The sequence below is a fragment of the Phocoena sinus genome, chromosome 12 (assembly GCF_008692025.1).
Source record: "Phocoena sinus isolate mPhoSin1 chromosome 12, mPhoSin1.pri, whole genome shotgun sequence".
Classification (NCBI taxonomy): domain Eukaryota; kingdom Metazoa; phylum Chordata; class Mammalia; order Artiodactyla; family Phocoenidae; genus Phocoena; species Phocoena sinus.
In genome coordinates this window covers 21,568,646-21,587,105 of record NC_045774.1, presented here as the reverse complement: position 1 = coordinate 21,587,105, position 18,460 = coordinate 21,568,646, and the positions used below count along the sequence as shown (strand labels likewise).

The window sequence follows — 18,460 nt, the reverse complement described above, 5'->3', positions numbered from 1 at the left end:
AGAAGGACAAATACTGCATGATTCCACGTATACAAGGCATCTAAAATCATCAGATTCATAGAAGAGAGTAGAATGGTGGCTGCTAGGCGGTGGGCAGAGGGGGAAATGAGGAGTTGCTAATCAACGGGTACGAAGTTTCAGTTACGGAAGGTGAATGAATTCTAGAGACCTTTTTTACAACATTGTGCCGATAATTAATAATACTGTGTGGTACACTTAAAATTGGTAAGAGGGTAGGTCTCATGTTCAGTGTTCTTACTACAATAACATAAAAAATAAAAATGAATTAAACAAAGGAATTAACTTAGTGGCGTAACCCCAAGACCTATCATTTATTGCCTTATGATTTGGTAGTGGTAATAAGTAACTAAATCATAATATCCTATTAAGAGTTTTACAACAAAGAGGGAATTGAGAGACCTAAAGAAAAACATTGCCCATGCCACCCCTATATGGAGCTTCGGGAGAGTGTTCCAAAGAAAGAACTTTCATAGTACTTTCTCTCCATCACTTAGTAACACATTTCTAAGCTCACGTCTGGGAGCATTCTGGCTACCAGAGCAACTTAGATTTTTGCCCATATGTGCTCCATTTAAATATCAAACGTCATAAACTCTGCCACATATATCTTTAAATCAAAGGTTTTTGAAGACAAAGCAATTCAAAAGTATGGAATAATTTTCATAATATGCTGCCCTCTCAAATGTGTCCATCTCTAGAGCGATACCTGAGTTATGAGTTAAGTGGAGTAAAATCCACTTCTGCGCATGGGTAACAACCACTAATCCAAAAGCGCACAGGCAGCTGGTCCTGATCATGATGGATGCATATACTGTGGATGGGAGAGCACAGCACTGAAGCACTACGCTTCCTATACTCCCAGAGGAAGGTAGGCTTTGCAAAACTGTGGAGCCTTCACTTAAGATAAAGGGGAAAACAGTTATGTGTTTGCAGTAGCTCATGAACACTTTGGACTCAGTTACCTAAGCGGCTTATCCCTTCTTCCTCCAGTGTTTGGGATTTGAGGCTTCTACCTAGATAAAGAGTCTTGGGCAGAGGCCTTCGTCCCTACCTGTAAACCCTGTTCAGTGCACTGCTTGGTGCGATTAGCACAATCACAGCAGAACAAAGGAAAAGAAGGCCACTAAAAAGAAAGATTTTTCTGATTCTTCATTTGGGGAGATTTCATTCATAATATTTTGTTGTCACAAAAGTATATTCTGTCCTGGGCTCAAAATCAGTAATGGATTTTTTTTTAAATAGCCAAAGCAGATGTTATATATACTATACATAAGCTTCCTCGTGGTCAATCTATAAATTTGACATAATTTGATGAACACCTGTAGATACGATTTTCAATTCAGTTCTAGCATCTGATGTCAGTCACAATAGAAAAGATGGCAGATTAGCTGTTATTTGCCCACCATATTTCTACGTGATTTCTTCTAGTATTTACCAGTTTGAAACATCAACCTTCAACTGCTGCATTCTGATCAAGAGAGTTACTGACTGTAAGTTGAACATCCATGTAATATTAAGAATGAAGCGTATATATATTTTTTCCTTCAGAATGTGTGAGCATACTACACCTTTACATTTTCTATGGACTAAATTTTTGTGTCTCCCTCCCCCGAAATTCATATGTTGAAATCATAACCCTCAAGGTGATGGTATTAAGAGGTGGAATCTTTGGGGTGATTAGGTCATGATAACGGAGCCCTAGTGAATGAGATTAGTGCCCTTATAAAAGAGACCCCACAGAGGTCTCTTGACCCTTCTGCCATGTAAGGACACAGCAAAACCAAATGTAAAATAGATAGCTACTGGGAAGCAGCCACATAGCACAGGGAGATCAGCTCGGTGCTTTGTGACCACCTAGAGGGGTGGGATAGGGAGGGTGGGAGGGAGACGCAGGAGTGAGGAGATTTGGGGATATATATATGTAGAGCTGATTCACTTTGTTATAAAGCAGAAACTAACACACCATTGTAAAGCAATTATACTCCAATAAAGATGTTTAAAAACTAAATAAATAATTATTTTTTAAGAAAATGATCCTGAAAAATTAAAAAAGACAGCCATCTATAAATTTTAGTATGCTTCCTGATATAAAATTTAGTATACTTTCTGATTTCTAACCAACAACAGATTATTTTCAGTTATTTGTTATTCTGGTGAGGAAATTATTGCTAGCTTTCAAAGTTAATGTACCTTATGAAGCAACATAAAATATGCATTTTCTGTTTTCTGAGTTTTTAGAACTCTTAGGCTGTTTCTCCTTGATTTTATACTTTTAAATTTATTTTGATTTCTTAATGGGTGGTATTGAATCAGAATCTGTCAGGAGAAGTTTCCAGATGAATACTGTTTTTAGAAGAAGAACTGTGTATTTTTATTAATACCTGTTGGAACTCCAGAAGATTTTGGATTTTCCTTCATTATCCCATCCACAATAAAAGTGATGAGACTACCTTTACCCCTTTATGGGGTATATTTATTATTTTCTTTTGTTCTGTCCGTGTACAGCCTTGGCTGCTGATGGGTTTTTACTATTTATTAGCTTTTAAACACACACTTTGTATGTTTATGAGAACAGAAATGTGACAAAGTCAAAAGAAGATGTATTACTTTAATGTAACGGAAAGGAAAAATGCCATTGCTTGCATTTCTATTGCTGCAAGGCACTCAGTTGCTATTCACTGTTTTATAAACATATATTTTATATTGATACACTTAATTGATAGGTTTCTAAATTGTCTCTGATATTTTTTTAGAACCTATGCTTCTGCGCATTTTGGTTCCAATTTCTTTTTTAATTTTTCTTTGTCCCAGACGTTTACAATCACATCTGTGTCTGAAGTTCCCTCCTCACGGTACTTTTTTTCTCCTCAACTCCCCTGACTCTTATCATAACCGCCCAGGATCTTCTTGCCACGGCCATCCCTGGGTCTCCTGGTCATTGAGAACAGCTTGACCTCTAGCTCATTCTTGGATCACAGTCTCCCATCATTCAACGTGTTCACTCCTACCAGACCTGTGACTCATCCCCGCCGCCAAAAACTAGCTCATGCTGTATCCCTCCCCTGTTTTTCTCTAACCACGCTAAACCCTGTGATCTAGCGCTTTAGTTATTCAGCTCCGGGCACCCTCACTGCCCTAGCACCTTGTGGGTTTGCCCGGCTGACGCTCATACCCATTAGGTCCGTTTATGTGCCTTGTGGCTGAGGCACTGAGCACGACTGGAAGCAATTGCAGGTACCCCCCGATTTTCCAGAACTCACTGTACACCACTTGGCTTTTATGAAAGTACCTGTTTTCCCTAAGTGAAAGAAATCCATAGAGGACTTTCACTTTTATGGAAAAAAAAAAAAAGATGAAAAGTGGAAAGAACTTTAGCATTTGTTTTACAGTGAGTTATTATAGATGCTCCTGAGCAGTGAGAATGGCATTGCCAAGCTTCTTCCCCTGGAAGTACATTCAGTATCACAGCATCAAGCCACCATAGCTTTGAACTGTGTCTGTGAGCATCTGTGCTTTATGTCAGTTTATTTTGTGCATCTGTTAGCAAGATGTGTCCTAAGGTAATTGCTTCTCTGCTTTACCCTTTTCAGCTTTTGAGAGATTCATACGAACACTCTACTTTCGGAGAGCGGGGGACACCTGTAATAAAACAGTGCAGCTCAGTTGAAATATAGCTGTGTGATCTCCTTCTTTACAGGGCCCCCAGCATTTCCCGGCCATACTTCTACTGGCCCCAAGTCAGGTCCCCTCTCTTCTCCACTCAGCTATCTTTGCCACTGTCGTTAATTCTGTAATTAGTAAATGTGTGTTAATACTACATCCCAGATGTTGTGCCAGTCTCTGGGAATACAACATTGAACTAAAACCTAACCCTGCCGCCATGTGCCTACAAGAAAGTCAGGCATTTATAAAACAGCAGCACTAATGATGATTTCATTACACTTGAATCAAGTGGCAAAAAAAAAAATAAAAGGTGACCTGAAATGCATATTGGGGCTGGGAGAGTGAGACTCTAACTTGCTCTAGGTAGCATTTTATTGTTATTCTTGTCTTGCTTTTCCTTATAGTTTTACCACATGTGTGTCCCTGGTCTAATATTGTGGGGTTTTTTTTTTTCATTTCTTTTAGAACTTTATCTAAATAGTGTGATACTTTTTCAGTCTTTTAAGATTTGCTTTTATTGTTCAGTGTTATGCTTGTGCAATCATCTGTGTTGATATATGTAACTCTAGGTAATTTATTTTCACTGCTGTATTTTATTTTTTTAATACCTCTGTTTATCCATGGTTGAGTCTGTGCACATTTGGGTTGTTTGATTTTTTTTGTCATTATGAACAATTCAGCTATGAATAGGAAAGGTATGATAGAGATGGGTTAATTTTCAATATGCATGCAAATTTTAGCTCTGGTCTTTCACTTCAGCCTTCTCTATCGAACACAAGTACCACAAATTAGAAGCAAATTTGACCACTTGAATGTTGCATCATATTTAAAGTGTTACAGTAATATCTCCATCAGTTTTCCTGATACACTATCTATAGAAGGAGGCATAAAATAATTAAATGACCCAAAGTCAAGAGATAGGTCAGACCGTCTATCTGAATAATTAAAAGCAAATGTCCTTCCCTCATTCTTAGCATTTCATTACAATAACTAGAATATCGTCAGCAACGCTATTAAATATCAGGGAAGTCATGGTGAATTAAATGAGATATCTATTGTCTCTCGGCTCCAAATTCACCCTATAATACCTGCTCTTCCATAACTTTTTAAGCATTTCTCTTTCACATTGAGGCTAATGTTGAGCTTTCTCAGTAAAGGGCACTGAAGGAACATTGCAGGAGGATGGAGCTTCACTTACTGATTCCAGCTGCTGCCCCAGTGGTCAGCTGTGTGGGTAGAAGGACATTTAGTATCGTTCTGGACCAGCCACAGGCAGGGAACGTGCAGTCCCTGCAGCTCTTCCAACAAGAGCACCACCTGCAGGTCTCCTGCCCACAGTGGTCACTCAACTCTTGTGCACCTTCCCATCAGCAGAGGCCCCCTTTACCTGGGAAGGCTGCTCCTTGGTGGAGAATTTCTCCACCATCCAGCTGGCTGCAAACACACCTTCTCTAGTGAGGTCTGAAGCCCATGCTTGGGGAGGGGGCTTCTTCCAAGTTCTTCTTTCCTTGGGTACTCTCCCTGAGCCCTGGGGCACCCTCTAGCATTCTGTTTACATCTAATACTTACTCTCCTATGATAGCCTAATCATTCTTTATATTAAACTTACCCTACTTAAAAAAAGTCAATGAAAAATCTAAAACCTAGCATAAACTTACACATCCAGTGTTCTAAACGTCACCAGTTTGTAAAGTACAAGAAAATCGTGTTACAATTTAGTTATGACTCAAAATTATGTCCATTAAGTTACAGTTGACCCTTGAATAAGGTAGGAGTTAGGGGCGCCGACCCCCATGCAATAGAAACACCCATGTATAACTTTATAGTCAGCCCTTTGTATCCAAGGTTCCTCATCTGTGGATTCACCCAACTAAAGATCATGTAGTATGTAGTATTTACTACTGAAAAAAATCCGTGTATAAATGGACTCGGGCAGTTCAAACCCATGTTGTTCAAGGGTCAACTATTGTAAAGCTATAAGAATAGGTTGTTTCTCAATAGAAGCATAAGGTGATAACTTTGTGACGAAAGTAATGGTCGTATTTACTTTGTTACCTAAGTAATTGAGAACTGTAATGTATTTCTTAGTTTCCTAATAACAGTACCACTTCTAACTTTTAAAAATTTCATACTCATCTGAAGGACAGAAGCATATACCTAAAACTCCATTCTCATTCCATGTTGTTATACTCTAGGTACCAGGAAACATACATAAGACCATTCATAGGTATATGCATCCTCAACTTTACTAGATAATGCCACTATTTTCCAAAGTGATTGAACCAAAATATACTCCCTCTAGCATTGTTCCACATCATCTTCCACAATTGGTATTATCAGACTTTTCTGTATCATTAATGTAATTATAAAAGGTCTTAGGGACCTTTCATTTTTTCTGAGATTTTACATTGGCACTTGAGTTGATTGGTGGTAGGACCCTTCCAGCACTAGCTTCATACTTTCTCAAACTATGAGAACCCTGGGATTTTCTAAATACTCTTAATCTAGAGGCAAAATATTATGGAGTCATAGATGAACTAGTGGAGAATAGAAATGAAAAGAATGGTTCATCTTATACCTTTCAGTCTCTGCACCAGTAAACTTCAAAATGATATATTAAACAAATTAATGTGGTACAACAATGGCCAGTTGGAGTTAAAAATAGAAAATATTATCTGTTAGGGAGTGAGACCTTTCAGAGCCCATCCAGAAGCTTTGTGTGGAAGACCCTGTTTCTGAAGGCAGAAGGCAGCAGGCAGCATCTAGAAACAGGGAACTGCTTTCGTAAGTATTTTAACCATTCAGTTCCCTGCCAAGTATTTATCTACAATTATGCAGACATAGTCTTTATGTAGACTCAACGTTATATCAAAATCAATAGATTCATAAATATTAAAATAGAAACGTCTGTGGACAGGGGCCATGTTTTCCTAATCGACTTTATTAATACAACTTTACCTGCAGACGTATATGCTCTTAATACATATAGTTTAGTTTGTTATATACAGATTGTGCATGGGTTATGATTCTGTGTCAACTTATCACTTAAGATCTGATTTGGTCTTAATTCAGGTCCTTTTTTATTTAGGTTTCAGATTTATCTAACTCTTTAACTAATGATTATGTTTGGCACTTAAATCGTCTTCTGCTGCAGTAAATTGTTACCACAAGTAAAAATTTAGTCAGATAAAATCGATTTCACAGCGTTAGAAAATTTAATGCACTTCAGAACAGATTTGTGTTATTAAAGTTACAACATGTTTTTCTTTAAATAACTGTTCACCACTGTTATTGTGCATTTAGCAAATGCAGGTGCCACTAAGTTAGAGGTTAGACACTTCTAAGTATGTTCACGTTTGCCACACAACGTACAGTCGTTTAATAGTCTGCGTTAGTAGTTTACTAAGTGTTTTGTATGTAGTAATCAATAAATATTTGTTAAATAAATCAATGGTGTGTTTAATTCAGTATTTGAAAGGATTAATACTAATAGTTGAAAAAAATCTTTAAGCCTATAAAAGTTTTGAGTAACTTCTAATGTCAGTGTAGCACTGTGAAAACACCCGAGGGAAATTTTCTGTCGTATTTGCAGATTAGAATGGAATCGCTGGGAAGATCCCTGCAGTGCTGTTGTCAGGATGGTGCTGGAACATGGCATGATTGCACCCATCACTTTGTGAAGCACATCCAAATGTTTTCTTTAGATGACTGTTCTCCTTGCTTAGATATTGAAAATGATTCTGTGATATTGTAACGAATTTTGTGGAAAACCTTTCCTTTCCAAAGCTGCTTATCTAAGTGCATTATTTCTGACTGAAAAGCTTATTTTTCTTTCTGTCTGTCTGAATGGATTGCTAGCCAGTGGTGACTTATGGCTGACCTCATCGATTTTCAGTAATGAGATAGAGCAGTATGAGGTAAATGTCTGTGTACATGGGCAAGGACTCTAAATCACATTCTGAAAACCACGGGCTTGATGATGCAATGAGTCCATCTCCTCAGAAATGTTTGTGGTGAAGATTCCTTGAAAATGCTTGGGCTTAAAGCACATCACTTAAATGGCGCATTTAGAAAAATAAAGTTATAGTCATTAGAGTGAGAGAACCATATTGTCTTGTTCAGGCTAACTCTCTCCAAGGGTAGTAAGGGAAAATTCACCAGGCAGTACATCTGATGGGTATAGTCTAAGTGGATGAAGGAGGCAGAGAGAACTTGTGGTACTTTTAAATGCATTTATTTCTCAACAGAGTAATATTCAAACGTGGAACTGATCATGGCTTCCATGTAACTGATGGACTCTATACTGTAGAATTGCCACAGATGTTCAGATGTCTCAGGCAAGGAAGGCACTGGAAGCAAATGCAAAAGAATCCTTGCAGAATTCAGTCATCTGATTTCACACTGAGTCACTGCCCCTTGGTGTCAAAATACGTTTGGGATTCACTCTTGATCTTGATAATAAGAAGGAGTTGTGCAGTATTAAAAAGTAAAGCATTTGTGGAATGGAGGGGGAGTCCCTTAGAAGATTGTGTGTTATGGTATTGCTATTTTGTAGCTCTTGTATTCTTTCAACGTGGTGCTTAACTCCTTTCAGTCAAATTCACTCTTCACTGAACACACAAATTGCCATGGATTGCTTTTAGGCAAGAACTGCATTGAAATTTTTATGAACTGACAATAAAATAACTGTTTATGCTATACAGTACCACATGATATATGACTGTGTGAGATACAGGAAGGCCTCCAACTCACACCATTTTTCCAAATGTGTTATTCACCCTTCTGCATAGGAGAAATTACACAGATACAAGACATCCATGTATGTTACATGGGCATGCGTCACCTTTCTTTTCTTTTCTTTTCTTTTCTTCCTTCCTCCCTCCCTCCCTCTCTCTCTCTTCCTCTCTCTCTCTCTCTCTTCCTTTCTTTCTATTCTACTATTCTTTCCTAGATTACATGTACATTTACTATACATAATATTGTACACTAATTACAAAAGAGTTTAGATAGATTTTTCATTTCTTCTGTATCATCTCCCCTTGCTCTGTCCTCATACAGAAGACTCCTTTAGGCCTTCCCTTATGACACCTATAAATCTCACTGCCTTTTTCCCATCTGTTCTCTCCACAGTTTTCCTTCATTCCATGATCCACGTCACTCCAATTTCATTGCCACCCCCTCAGAGTTCTGCCTTCTTATTTCCTCTGTCTGCCATGTCTAAAATTAACTTTAAAATAAGCAAAATCTTCAAAACAAACACTGTGGTACTCTTTGCATTAATCTTATGAAAGTACAATATAATCAAAACTCAGTTCATGATAGATACAAGTTACTGGAAATCTTACTCCCAAAGGTCAAGACAGCTGTACTGTCTTTAAAAATTCATACAAATAGTGATTCCATTTCTTACTTAAGGTGCTGCTTTTCTTATTTTGGTGCATCCTTGGTTCTTGCCTGAGTTTGGCCAATTAGGCTGAAATATAAAAATTAACAAGTGAAGTAATGATATAACTTGATATATAGACTGTAGCTTTGGTACAATTACATATAAATGAGGATATCGAAGATGACCTAGTGAAGTGTAATAAAACCCATTCTGGATAAACTATATCATATATGTTTGGGAGTAAATGTTAGAAATTTAATGAATTTGCCCTCTAGTACAAACAGAATTGTAATAGTTTAGTGCATTCCAGAGAAAAAAGGAAAATAATGTTAAATTAATTTAATAAAAACAACTCGTGTAAAAAAGATAAAGCTATGAATGGAATTTTGGTACATTTCCACACTTGTGGAAATGAACCTAAACCTAAAATGACTCAGTAAACAAGTTGTGATTTCTGACAGGGAGAATTGAGGGGGCGGAGAGAAGATGCAGAGCGAATTAAACAGTAGAGAACATTCTAGAGGAGCAAATGCTAGAATGACTCAAAAATATCCTGGGATTTTATTTTTTTTCATTCTGATAGATTTCTATTTATATTTCTTGGAGAGATATGGTACATTTGACCACTTCATTTCTACACATGATGATACAAAGTAATAAGAGCAACCAGCCTGCTAAGAACTCAAAGCCAGATGGTGTATATGTGTCATGCTGGGTTGATGGTTTGGAAATGCCAGCTCTGCAGAATGGCTGGAGCCGAATAATGCTTCAAGGTAATCCTACATAAGATTCACTTGTGCATCTCCATGTGACTTTCACATTCTTAACTTAATGAATTTTAAGTTACAATGGACAACATGATATATATAGGCAATAGAGTAAAATGTCTCTAATGTGATTTGTTAGCTGTCAGCTCAAATCAAATTTTAACAAAGTAGCAGAAATCTAAAATGGTTTAACAGTTCTGGCTAACTGCTTCTTAAACTAGCAAATAACCAAAAGTCAATCCTTGCTTCTCTGCAGGGAATGATGGCCTGTTCCATAATTTTTAGGTATTACATTTTGAGGATTAGCCAGTGTGCGTTAAAAAAACAAAACAAAAACAAACAAACAAAAAGCAACCCTAACAAAACCCAACAATTCTTTCTGTGTCTCCTGATGTTTGGAAATCAGGTGAAAATTGTTTTTGGTACCTCCTTTCTTTGATTTCCACATACTCACTTTGGGGAAGTCTTCCACAGCAGTTCAGGCATGGCGGCCATACTGTGGTCGTGAGCAGGGGAGAGCCAGTGGAGAGACCTACAGACAGTGACAGGGTAGCCACCAGGTAATAGTGAGGGGACTGCTGTGTTAGATGACACCAGTGGATAAAAAGGGTAAGAAAAGGAATCAGCTGTAGAGAAGTATAAGATTTCATAATACCATTAATCTTCTAAATTTGGCAAATGTTGTTTAGACTATTACATTTATATTTGCAGAACTTCTTTTGTTTTTCTCTTCTAGAATATGAGATTGTTTCTCCCCTTTCACTTGCATTTTAAATCTTCATAAAAGTGTCTGTTTCCCAAGAACCAGTGAATCATTTATTTATTTAACAAACACTTATTGAGTAATTTAAACCCTTCTTACATAAGTTTTTGCTTCCTCTGTTTTGAGGCTCAGCTATGGTATTACACATTTAAGATCATTATGCCTTCCTAGTGAATTGATCCCTTTATCATTATGAAATGTTCTTCTTTATTTCTGGTAATATTCTTTATCTTGAAACCTACTTTTTGTTATTAGTATAGCTATTCCATCTTTCTTATGATTAGCATTCGTGTTCATTTACCTTTTAACAAATCTGTACCTTAACACTTGAAGTGCTGTTTGCTTTTTAAATGCAATCTGTCAATCTCTGCCTTTTAATTGGAGAGTTTAAACATTTGTATTTAATGTAATTATAGGTATTGTTGGATTAAAGTCTGATATCTTATTTTTTTCTCTATGTCATCTATTCTTTGTTCCTTTTTCCCAATTTCTGACTTCTTTTGGACTACTTTGATATTGTTAGTATTCCATTTTATTTCCAGTATTGGTTTATTAGCTGTGATAGAAAGAATTTCTAAATTGACCCCCAAAGATATCCCACTATAATCCTGCGAACCTGTCAATGAAAGAGCTATAACTCCTCTGATTACACTATGATATATGCACAGTTGACCTTAAGAAAGAGACATTATCCATGTGGGCCTGATCTTATCACATGAACCCTTAAAATCAGAAAGCTTTTTCAGGCCAGAAGAGGAAAGCAGAAGAGTCAGAGAGATCTGAAGCCTAAAGAGTATTTGATATTCTGTTGTTGGATTTGAATATGGAGGGGGCCATCATACAAAGATTGGAGAGCAGATACAAGGAGCTGAGAGTGACTCTGGCTAAGAACTAACAAGGGAACATGAATGTTAGTTTTATAGTCTAAAAGAACTGGATTCTACCAACAATCAGAATGAGCTTGGAAGTAGAACCTTTCCTTGAACCTTGAAATAAGAGCCCTACTTGGCCAACACTATGAGTTTGGTATTGTGGAACCCTGAGCATAGAAGCCAGACTAATCCACCTGGACTTCTGACCTAAAGAACTGTAACCTAATAAATTGGTGTTTTAAGATGCTAAGTCTGTGGTAATTTGTTTTGCCACACAGACAACCAATACATTAGCTAAAGATCTCCATTTTATTGTTTCAGTGGTTACTCTAGGGTTTACTATATACATCTTTAACTTATCACTGTCTTCTACCAAATAATATTATACCACCTTATTTGTAACTAAGAATTCAACAGCAGTATGCCTTCCATTCCTTTTTGTCTTTTGTACTATTATAGTCATAATTTTATTTCTAACTATGTTTAAGACCTCACAATATATTGTTATATTTTTGCTTTAAATAGTCAATATCTTTTAAAAACTAAAACAAATTAGAAGATAAATCTTTTATAGTTATCCACATATTTACTATTTTAGCAACTGTCACTGCTTAGTGTAGATTTGAAGTTATATTTGGTATCACATTCTCAATTCCTTTTACATTCGTATAGTGAAAGGCTATTGGCAATGAATTCTCTCTGCTTCTATTTGTCTGAAAATGTCTTTCACCTTTGACAGTTTTTCCCCCTTAAGCACTTTAAAGATATCATTTTACTGTTTTCTGGCTTGTGTTGTTTTATACAAGAAGTCTGAGATAATTTTTATCTTTACTTTTCTGTACATGATGTCGTTTTCTGTAGTGACTTTCAAGATTTCCTCTTTTTCACAGATTTTCAGCATTTGATTGCACTTCTGTATACCCAATAATCAACTTAAGAAATAAAATACTGACATTGTTGAGGCCCTTGTGTCCTTTCCTCAATCTTATCCTCCTTGTAGAGGTACCTAAATTTACTGTTATTAATTCCATGTGTTTCTTCATATTTTCCTTCATATACATGCATCTTTAAATTTATCTTTGCATTTTTTGAAATTTATTTTAATGGTGTCAATTCACAGCATTTTTGTTTCCTTTTTTGTTTGTTTAGTGTTTTGTTGTGAGAATGAAAAATTGATGTGTGCTTAGAATTCCATTGTGTGACTATAGCATGATTTATTTATCTAGTCAACTATTAAGAGATATTTAGATTGTGCCATTTTTCTGAAGCAATGAATGTTAAATTTAACTTTCATGTAAATGGGACTTCATAGTGAAGTCACTAGATAAAAGAGTATATGCATCTTTAAATTACTAGATATTGCCAATTGTTCTTCAAAATGGTTTTCCCAATTTGCACTCCCACCATAAGGATTCTGGTTATTCTCCATCCTTATAATACTTGGTACTCTCAGAATTAAATTGTGAGTAGTTACATGGATGAGAAATGCTATCTAAATTTGCATTTCCCTGGTTATCAATCAGGTAGGACACCTTTTAATATGTTCACTGCCAGATTGTCATAGAGATTATTATTCCCCAGTATGGCCACTCCAGTTTCTCAACCCCCATTAGGGTTGACATAAAGATCTAACATCTAAAGTCGTAAGATGTGCTATGGAAAAATTTTCCCAAGTAGGAAATTATTCTCTGAGTCATTCAAATCATTTCTGGTCATCACAGCATGATTCGTGACAACACTTTAATTGTGCCATGCTCAAGGTGGCAGTCTTAACTTCTCCTCTGTTTTTTCTGGTTGTAGAAAAGCAAGAACCCTTAAGTCATTGAAGGCAAAAGATAGGCTAAATTATGAAGAAGAATAGGACATTACTCTGACTAAGAATGACTGATAATAGCAGGATCTGTTGAGTTCAGAAGAGCCTGGTGTATTAGACGTAAAAAATACTGCAGGATTTTTGTTTATTTGACTAAAACTGGTGGTGGAATCTCCATTACTGGGAATTTTCAAAGTGGCTAAGATAAGAGTTTAACCATCTGAGTATGTCAGTGCTTTGCTGAGGGTAACTTTGAGGGTCCTTCTTCCCTTTGTTCTGTGCCTCAGGAAGGAACAGAGCTTTCACAGACTTGTTCCACTGCCAACATGGTAATTCACTAAAAAAATTATTTTGTTATGTTTGCTAAACATAATGAGTAAAGTTGTATCTTTTACAAATAAATCATCAGTAAATTATTTCTTGTAAACGGAATCAGAAAAATTCCCCTGAATCTATTCTTGGTGCTAAATGGATATGACTTTGAGCCTAGGGAATATATTTTCTGCCCTTTCCATAATTTGAATTATCATCTGCCAAGCCGTATTACAGTATGCTGCCTGCCTTCACTCGAGGCTAGGGATCATCAATACTTCTACCCCCACTTTAGGAATTTCACAAATAACCGGGCTCTAGCGTTTCAATGTTCTCTCTCTGTGATAGTCCAAGTAAACATAGCTGATGTCAGTAATTCAATTTGTAATTGATTGGGGAATGTACAAGTGGTTGTTGTACATTATTTGGGAAAATGGTGTGGGTATCTAAGTTTACATTACTTTGGACAGATTTTATTTCATAAAGATTGAAAACCTGAGAAGGGGAGGTCATTTAGTTCAAGTTTGACAACAGAAAATTGCTCCATTTCAGTCCTGCTTATTGCATTCAGTTGATTTCTCTATGACTCAAGGACTAGAAGCTTTCTACCACTTCCTTTGGTAGAAAAAATTTTGACTTTAATAGATTAAATCATAGGAAGGTTTCTTCACATTCACACTAAATTGTCTCGCTTATTATTGATCTTTTTTTAAACTCATTTATTTTATTTATTTATTTTTGGCTGTGTTGGGTCTTCATTGCTGCATACGGGCTTTCTCTAGTTGCAGCGAGCCAGGGCTACTGTTCATTGCGGTACACGGGCTTCTCATTGCGGTGCCTTCTCTTGTGTGGAGCACGGGCTCTAGGTGCATGGGCTTCAGTAGTTGTGGCACGTGAGCTCAATAGTTGTGGCTCGCGGGCGCTAGAGCACAGGCTCAGTAGTTGTGGCGCACCACGGGCTTTGTTGCTCCGCAGCATGTGAGATCTTCCCAGACCAGGGCTCGAACCTGTGTCCCCTGCATTGGCAGGCGGAGTCTTAACCACTGCGCCACCAGGGAAGCCCTGTTGATCTTTTTTAAGTCTTTTTCTTTAAACTTTTTAGATGTTTGTTAAATCACACTAGTCAATATTACTAAACCACAGATGTGATGTTTTAAAATAAGGGACATGTCATTTGAGAACTGATACCGCTTTCTGTCCATGCATGTTTTGCATTTGTCCTTAGGTGTGCAAAAATGGAAGCAGTGTTTTTAAGATGAATTTTCTCACCTATGGTCGCAAGTTGTAAATGTCTGACTCTTTTTCGGTTTGCAGGGCTAATAGCTCTTAAAATGTGCATCTGATCCTCTTCTACCCTGTGTCATGTTGCAAAGGTGTAGCTTGTTTACTGTCCTACAGCTTGAGTTTCTTTCGATCTTATTGACTAATACCAATCGTTGTCTCCCTCCAGGTTATTCAAGCTGTCTTTTTTGGCATCTGTGTGCTGACCGATCTTTCCAGTCTCCTGACTAGAGGAAGTGGGAGCCAAGAACAAGAGAGGCAGCTCAAGAAGCTCATCTCTCTCCGGGACTGGATGCTCGCTGTATTGGCCTTTCCTGTTGGGATTGTGAGTATGATGTACAAAAGCATTTAACCACGAAAGAAACTTGGGTCTTACATCAGACTTCTAAGAGGGAGAAAAGGGCTCATTATAGGCTTCCGTATTGGGGCTGCCATAACAAAGCACCACTGACTGAGTAGCTTAAGCAGCAGAAATTTCTTCTCTCACGGTTCTGGAGGCTGGAAGTCTGAGATCCAGGTGTCTGCAGGCGTGATTGCTTCTGAGGCCTCTCTCCTTGGCTTGTAAAGGGCCTCCTTCTCCTTGTGTCTTCACATGCTTTTGCCTCAGTGTGTATCTCTCTCCCAATCTCCCCTTCTTAAAAGGACCCGAGTCATACTGACCAGAGCTCCTCAATGAACTCATTCAATCTCAATTGCCTCATTAAAGACCCTGCCTCCAAATACGGTCACATTCCGAGACACTAGGAGTTAGGACTTCGACGTGTGAATTTTAGGGGGACACAGTTCAACCCATGGCCGTTTCTTAAGCAGCCCAAACTTGAAATGTATGTTCCGTGGGTCTGTGACCATTCTGGTAGTTTTGAACTTGGGAGAGGAAGTCAGTATTAGCTCATACTTCTTCACTTACCCAGCGGTGCCATTAGCTAATATCACTTAAGTAAATGCTGCTTAACGTTTGGGTCTGTTCTAGCTTCGTTGATTTTCATTGTTTTCAGTTAGATTCCCTCCTTAGCTTAACTTCCTTTACAGATCTGTTAATCATCCATTGTCTGTACATAAACCATGTTTCTTTAAAGGGCTGGGGCCCCATGAGATTCTATAGATTTTAACCTGTGTATAGCCAGGAGAAGAATGAGAGAATGCTTGTAAATTGTGAGAACAATTAAGAGTGTGTTATCTAATTCAAATTCAGAACTTTCATTGGCCACCTGATTTCTGGGAAAAATAGAAACCCATGTACCAAGTCCAAGGTCCTCTGTAGGCAGAGTCAGAAAGTTGTTTTTTAAATCCTTCCAGGACTTCCCTGGTAGCTCAGTGATTAAGAATCTGCCTGCCAATGCAGGGGACACGGGTTCAATCCCAGGTCCGGTAAGATCCCACATACCGCAGGGCAACTAAGCCCGTGCACCACAACTACTGAGCCTGCACTCTGGATCCTGAGCGCCACAACTCCTGAGCCCACGTACCGCAACTACTGAAGCCCATGCACTCTAGGGCCCGTGTGCTGCAACTACTGAGCCCACATGCTGCAGCTACTGAAGCCTGCGTGCCTAGAGTCCATGCTCTACAACAAGAGAAGCCACCAAAATGAGAAGCCTGTGCACTGCAACTAGAGAAAGCCCGCACACAACAAATACCCAACTCAGCCCCCCCCAAAAAAAAACTTTAAAAAAATAAATCCTTCCAATGACTCTTATTTATACCTGGCAGAAACCTCTACGTGCTTGTTCTAAGACCAGTCAGTGGACACCCAGACTATCACTGAATTGCTTTTTCTATGTACTGAGTTGTGTTTTCTCAGATGAAGTAACCCTCAGCTCTTGACAACAGCAGAAGGAGAGTAGTATAATCTGGTCACACTTCTCTCTTCATTCCTCATCCTTACCCTCTGAAAACCTAGATGGATGCTCAGATTGAAGCCATCTACCAAATCTCTCAAACTCTGTTGCTTAACATAACAGAGTTAAATGCTTTACGTAATATATTTGATATTTCCTTCTCTGGACTTGCCTTATAAAATGCAAACACCTTCTATCAGAATACTCATCTGAGAGAAAATTTCCATTGGTATAAACTGTGAAGACTAAACTTTCTGCATGAAAGAATTATCTAGAAAATCCAAGTCTGTATATTTTCTGTTACTTTTTACTGGCTTACTCCCTTGGAATTTTTTTTTTTTCTTCTTTTTTTTTTTTTTTAGTTGCAGCATGCAGGATCTTTTAGTTGTGGCATGCAAACTCTTAGTTGCAGCCTGTGGAATCTAGTTCCCTGACCAGGGATTGAACCTGGGCCCCCTGCATTGGGAGCGTGGAGTCATAGCCACTGGACCACCAGGGAAGTCCCCTTACTCCCTTGGAATTTCCATACGCATGTCACTGACTCTGGAAGTCTTTCTTGGCTAGAAGGAATATAATAATAACACAATACAAAGGTAAATAGGAATACAATATTAACCATTTTTCTTAGCTCTGCCTCCCCTTCTGTGATATGGTGTCAAACTGTGTCTCTGTGAGCTTCAGTTGTATGTCTTGCCACTCTCACCAAAGGCTCATTGCATATGCCCTTTAGACATTTATGACATTACTTTAGCCAAAAACTTTTTGCTCCTGCTTGAGACTTGAGATACTTGTCAGCTTTCAGCATCCTTCCTGAATTCAGCCCGTGTATGTATGCTTCATGGTTTGTAAAAGAATGGGAGCCTCTTTTGTTTGCTTGTTTGTTTGATTACATCTGATATTTTCCTTTGTGACTCACAATTTTTGTTGTTTTCTGTGTGTTTTAGAAGAGGGAAGAGAAGTAATAATGCCTTTAATTTCACCCCCCTTTTTAAGCCAGAAATCATCATATTATATTTTCATCACATAATGTACCTTTCCTAGCTGATGAGCTTCACAGAAGAATTTAAAGAACAAATAATGAATCAGAGATGTGCGGTTTCAGTGATTTCTTTAACTCTTATTTTTCTCTTGCCCACTGGTATTTTATAGTCAATATTTATGTTTTTCATAATTTTCCCTCTTATTATGAGTCATTTTCCCTTTTACAGTCACTGGCCTTTTATTTTTCCTGACCTTTTTGGAACCTCCTCCCCACTCCTTCCTCTCTTTTTCTCTTTCTGTCTCTCTCTTTAATATTAGGAGGAATCCTGGCCCATAATTTCCTTACATTTTCCATTGTTCCTCACTCTGTCATTTGATGTTTTGTATCTGTTTATCTGATTTCTCACTCTAATGCACAGAAATTCATTCTGAGGCAAAAAGCTGTTAATGCCTTCTTCCTAGACCCCATTAATTTTATTGTGAAGTCATATTTACAGAGGATATGAATTTGGTTCTTTATAATCATTTTTATCCAAAATATTTTTTGCATTAAAACATGGAATTTAATGATTTTTGCCTATCTTTCCCCATGGTTATTTCCCAGCTTTCCTTTCCAACGAGCCCTAATGCGGTATGCGGGCCTCTCACTGCTGTGGCCTCTCCCGTTGCGGAGCACAGGCTCCACGGCATGTGGGATCTTCCCGGACCAGGGCACGAACCCACGTCTCCTGCATCAGCAGGCGGACTCTCAACCACTGCGCCA

At 37.9% G+C, this 18,460-nt stretch overlaps 1 protein-coding gene across 5 annotated transcripts in view; it reads left to right on the top strand.

Moving 5' to 3' along the window:
- AIG1 (androgen induced 1) overlaps positions 1–18,460 on the top strand; it is a 234,042-nt gene that overhangs the window by 49,354 nt on the left and 166,228 nt on the right. For all 5 annotated transcript variants that reach the window (XR_004352526.1, XR_004352527.1, XM_032651161.1 and 2 more), the window contains one exon: positions 15,048–15,203. Coding sequence is in view for 3 of the 5 variants with exons in the window: in XM_032651161.1 (XP_032507052.1) it covers positions 15,048–15,203 (156 nt within the window). In the remaining 2 variants the exon portion in view is untranslated. The remainder of the gene's footprint in view (positions 1–15,047; positions 15,204–18,460) is intronic.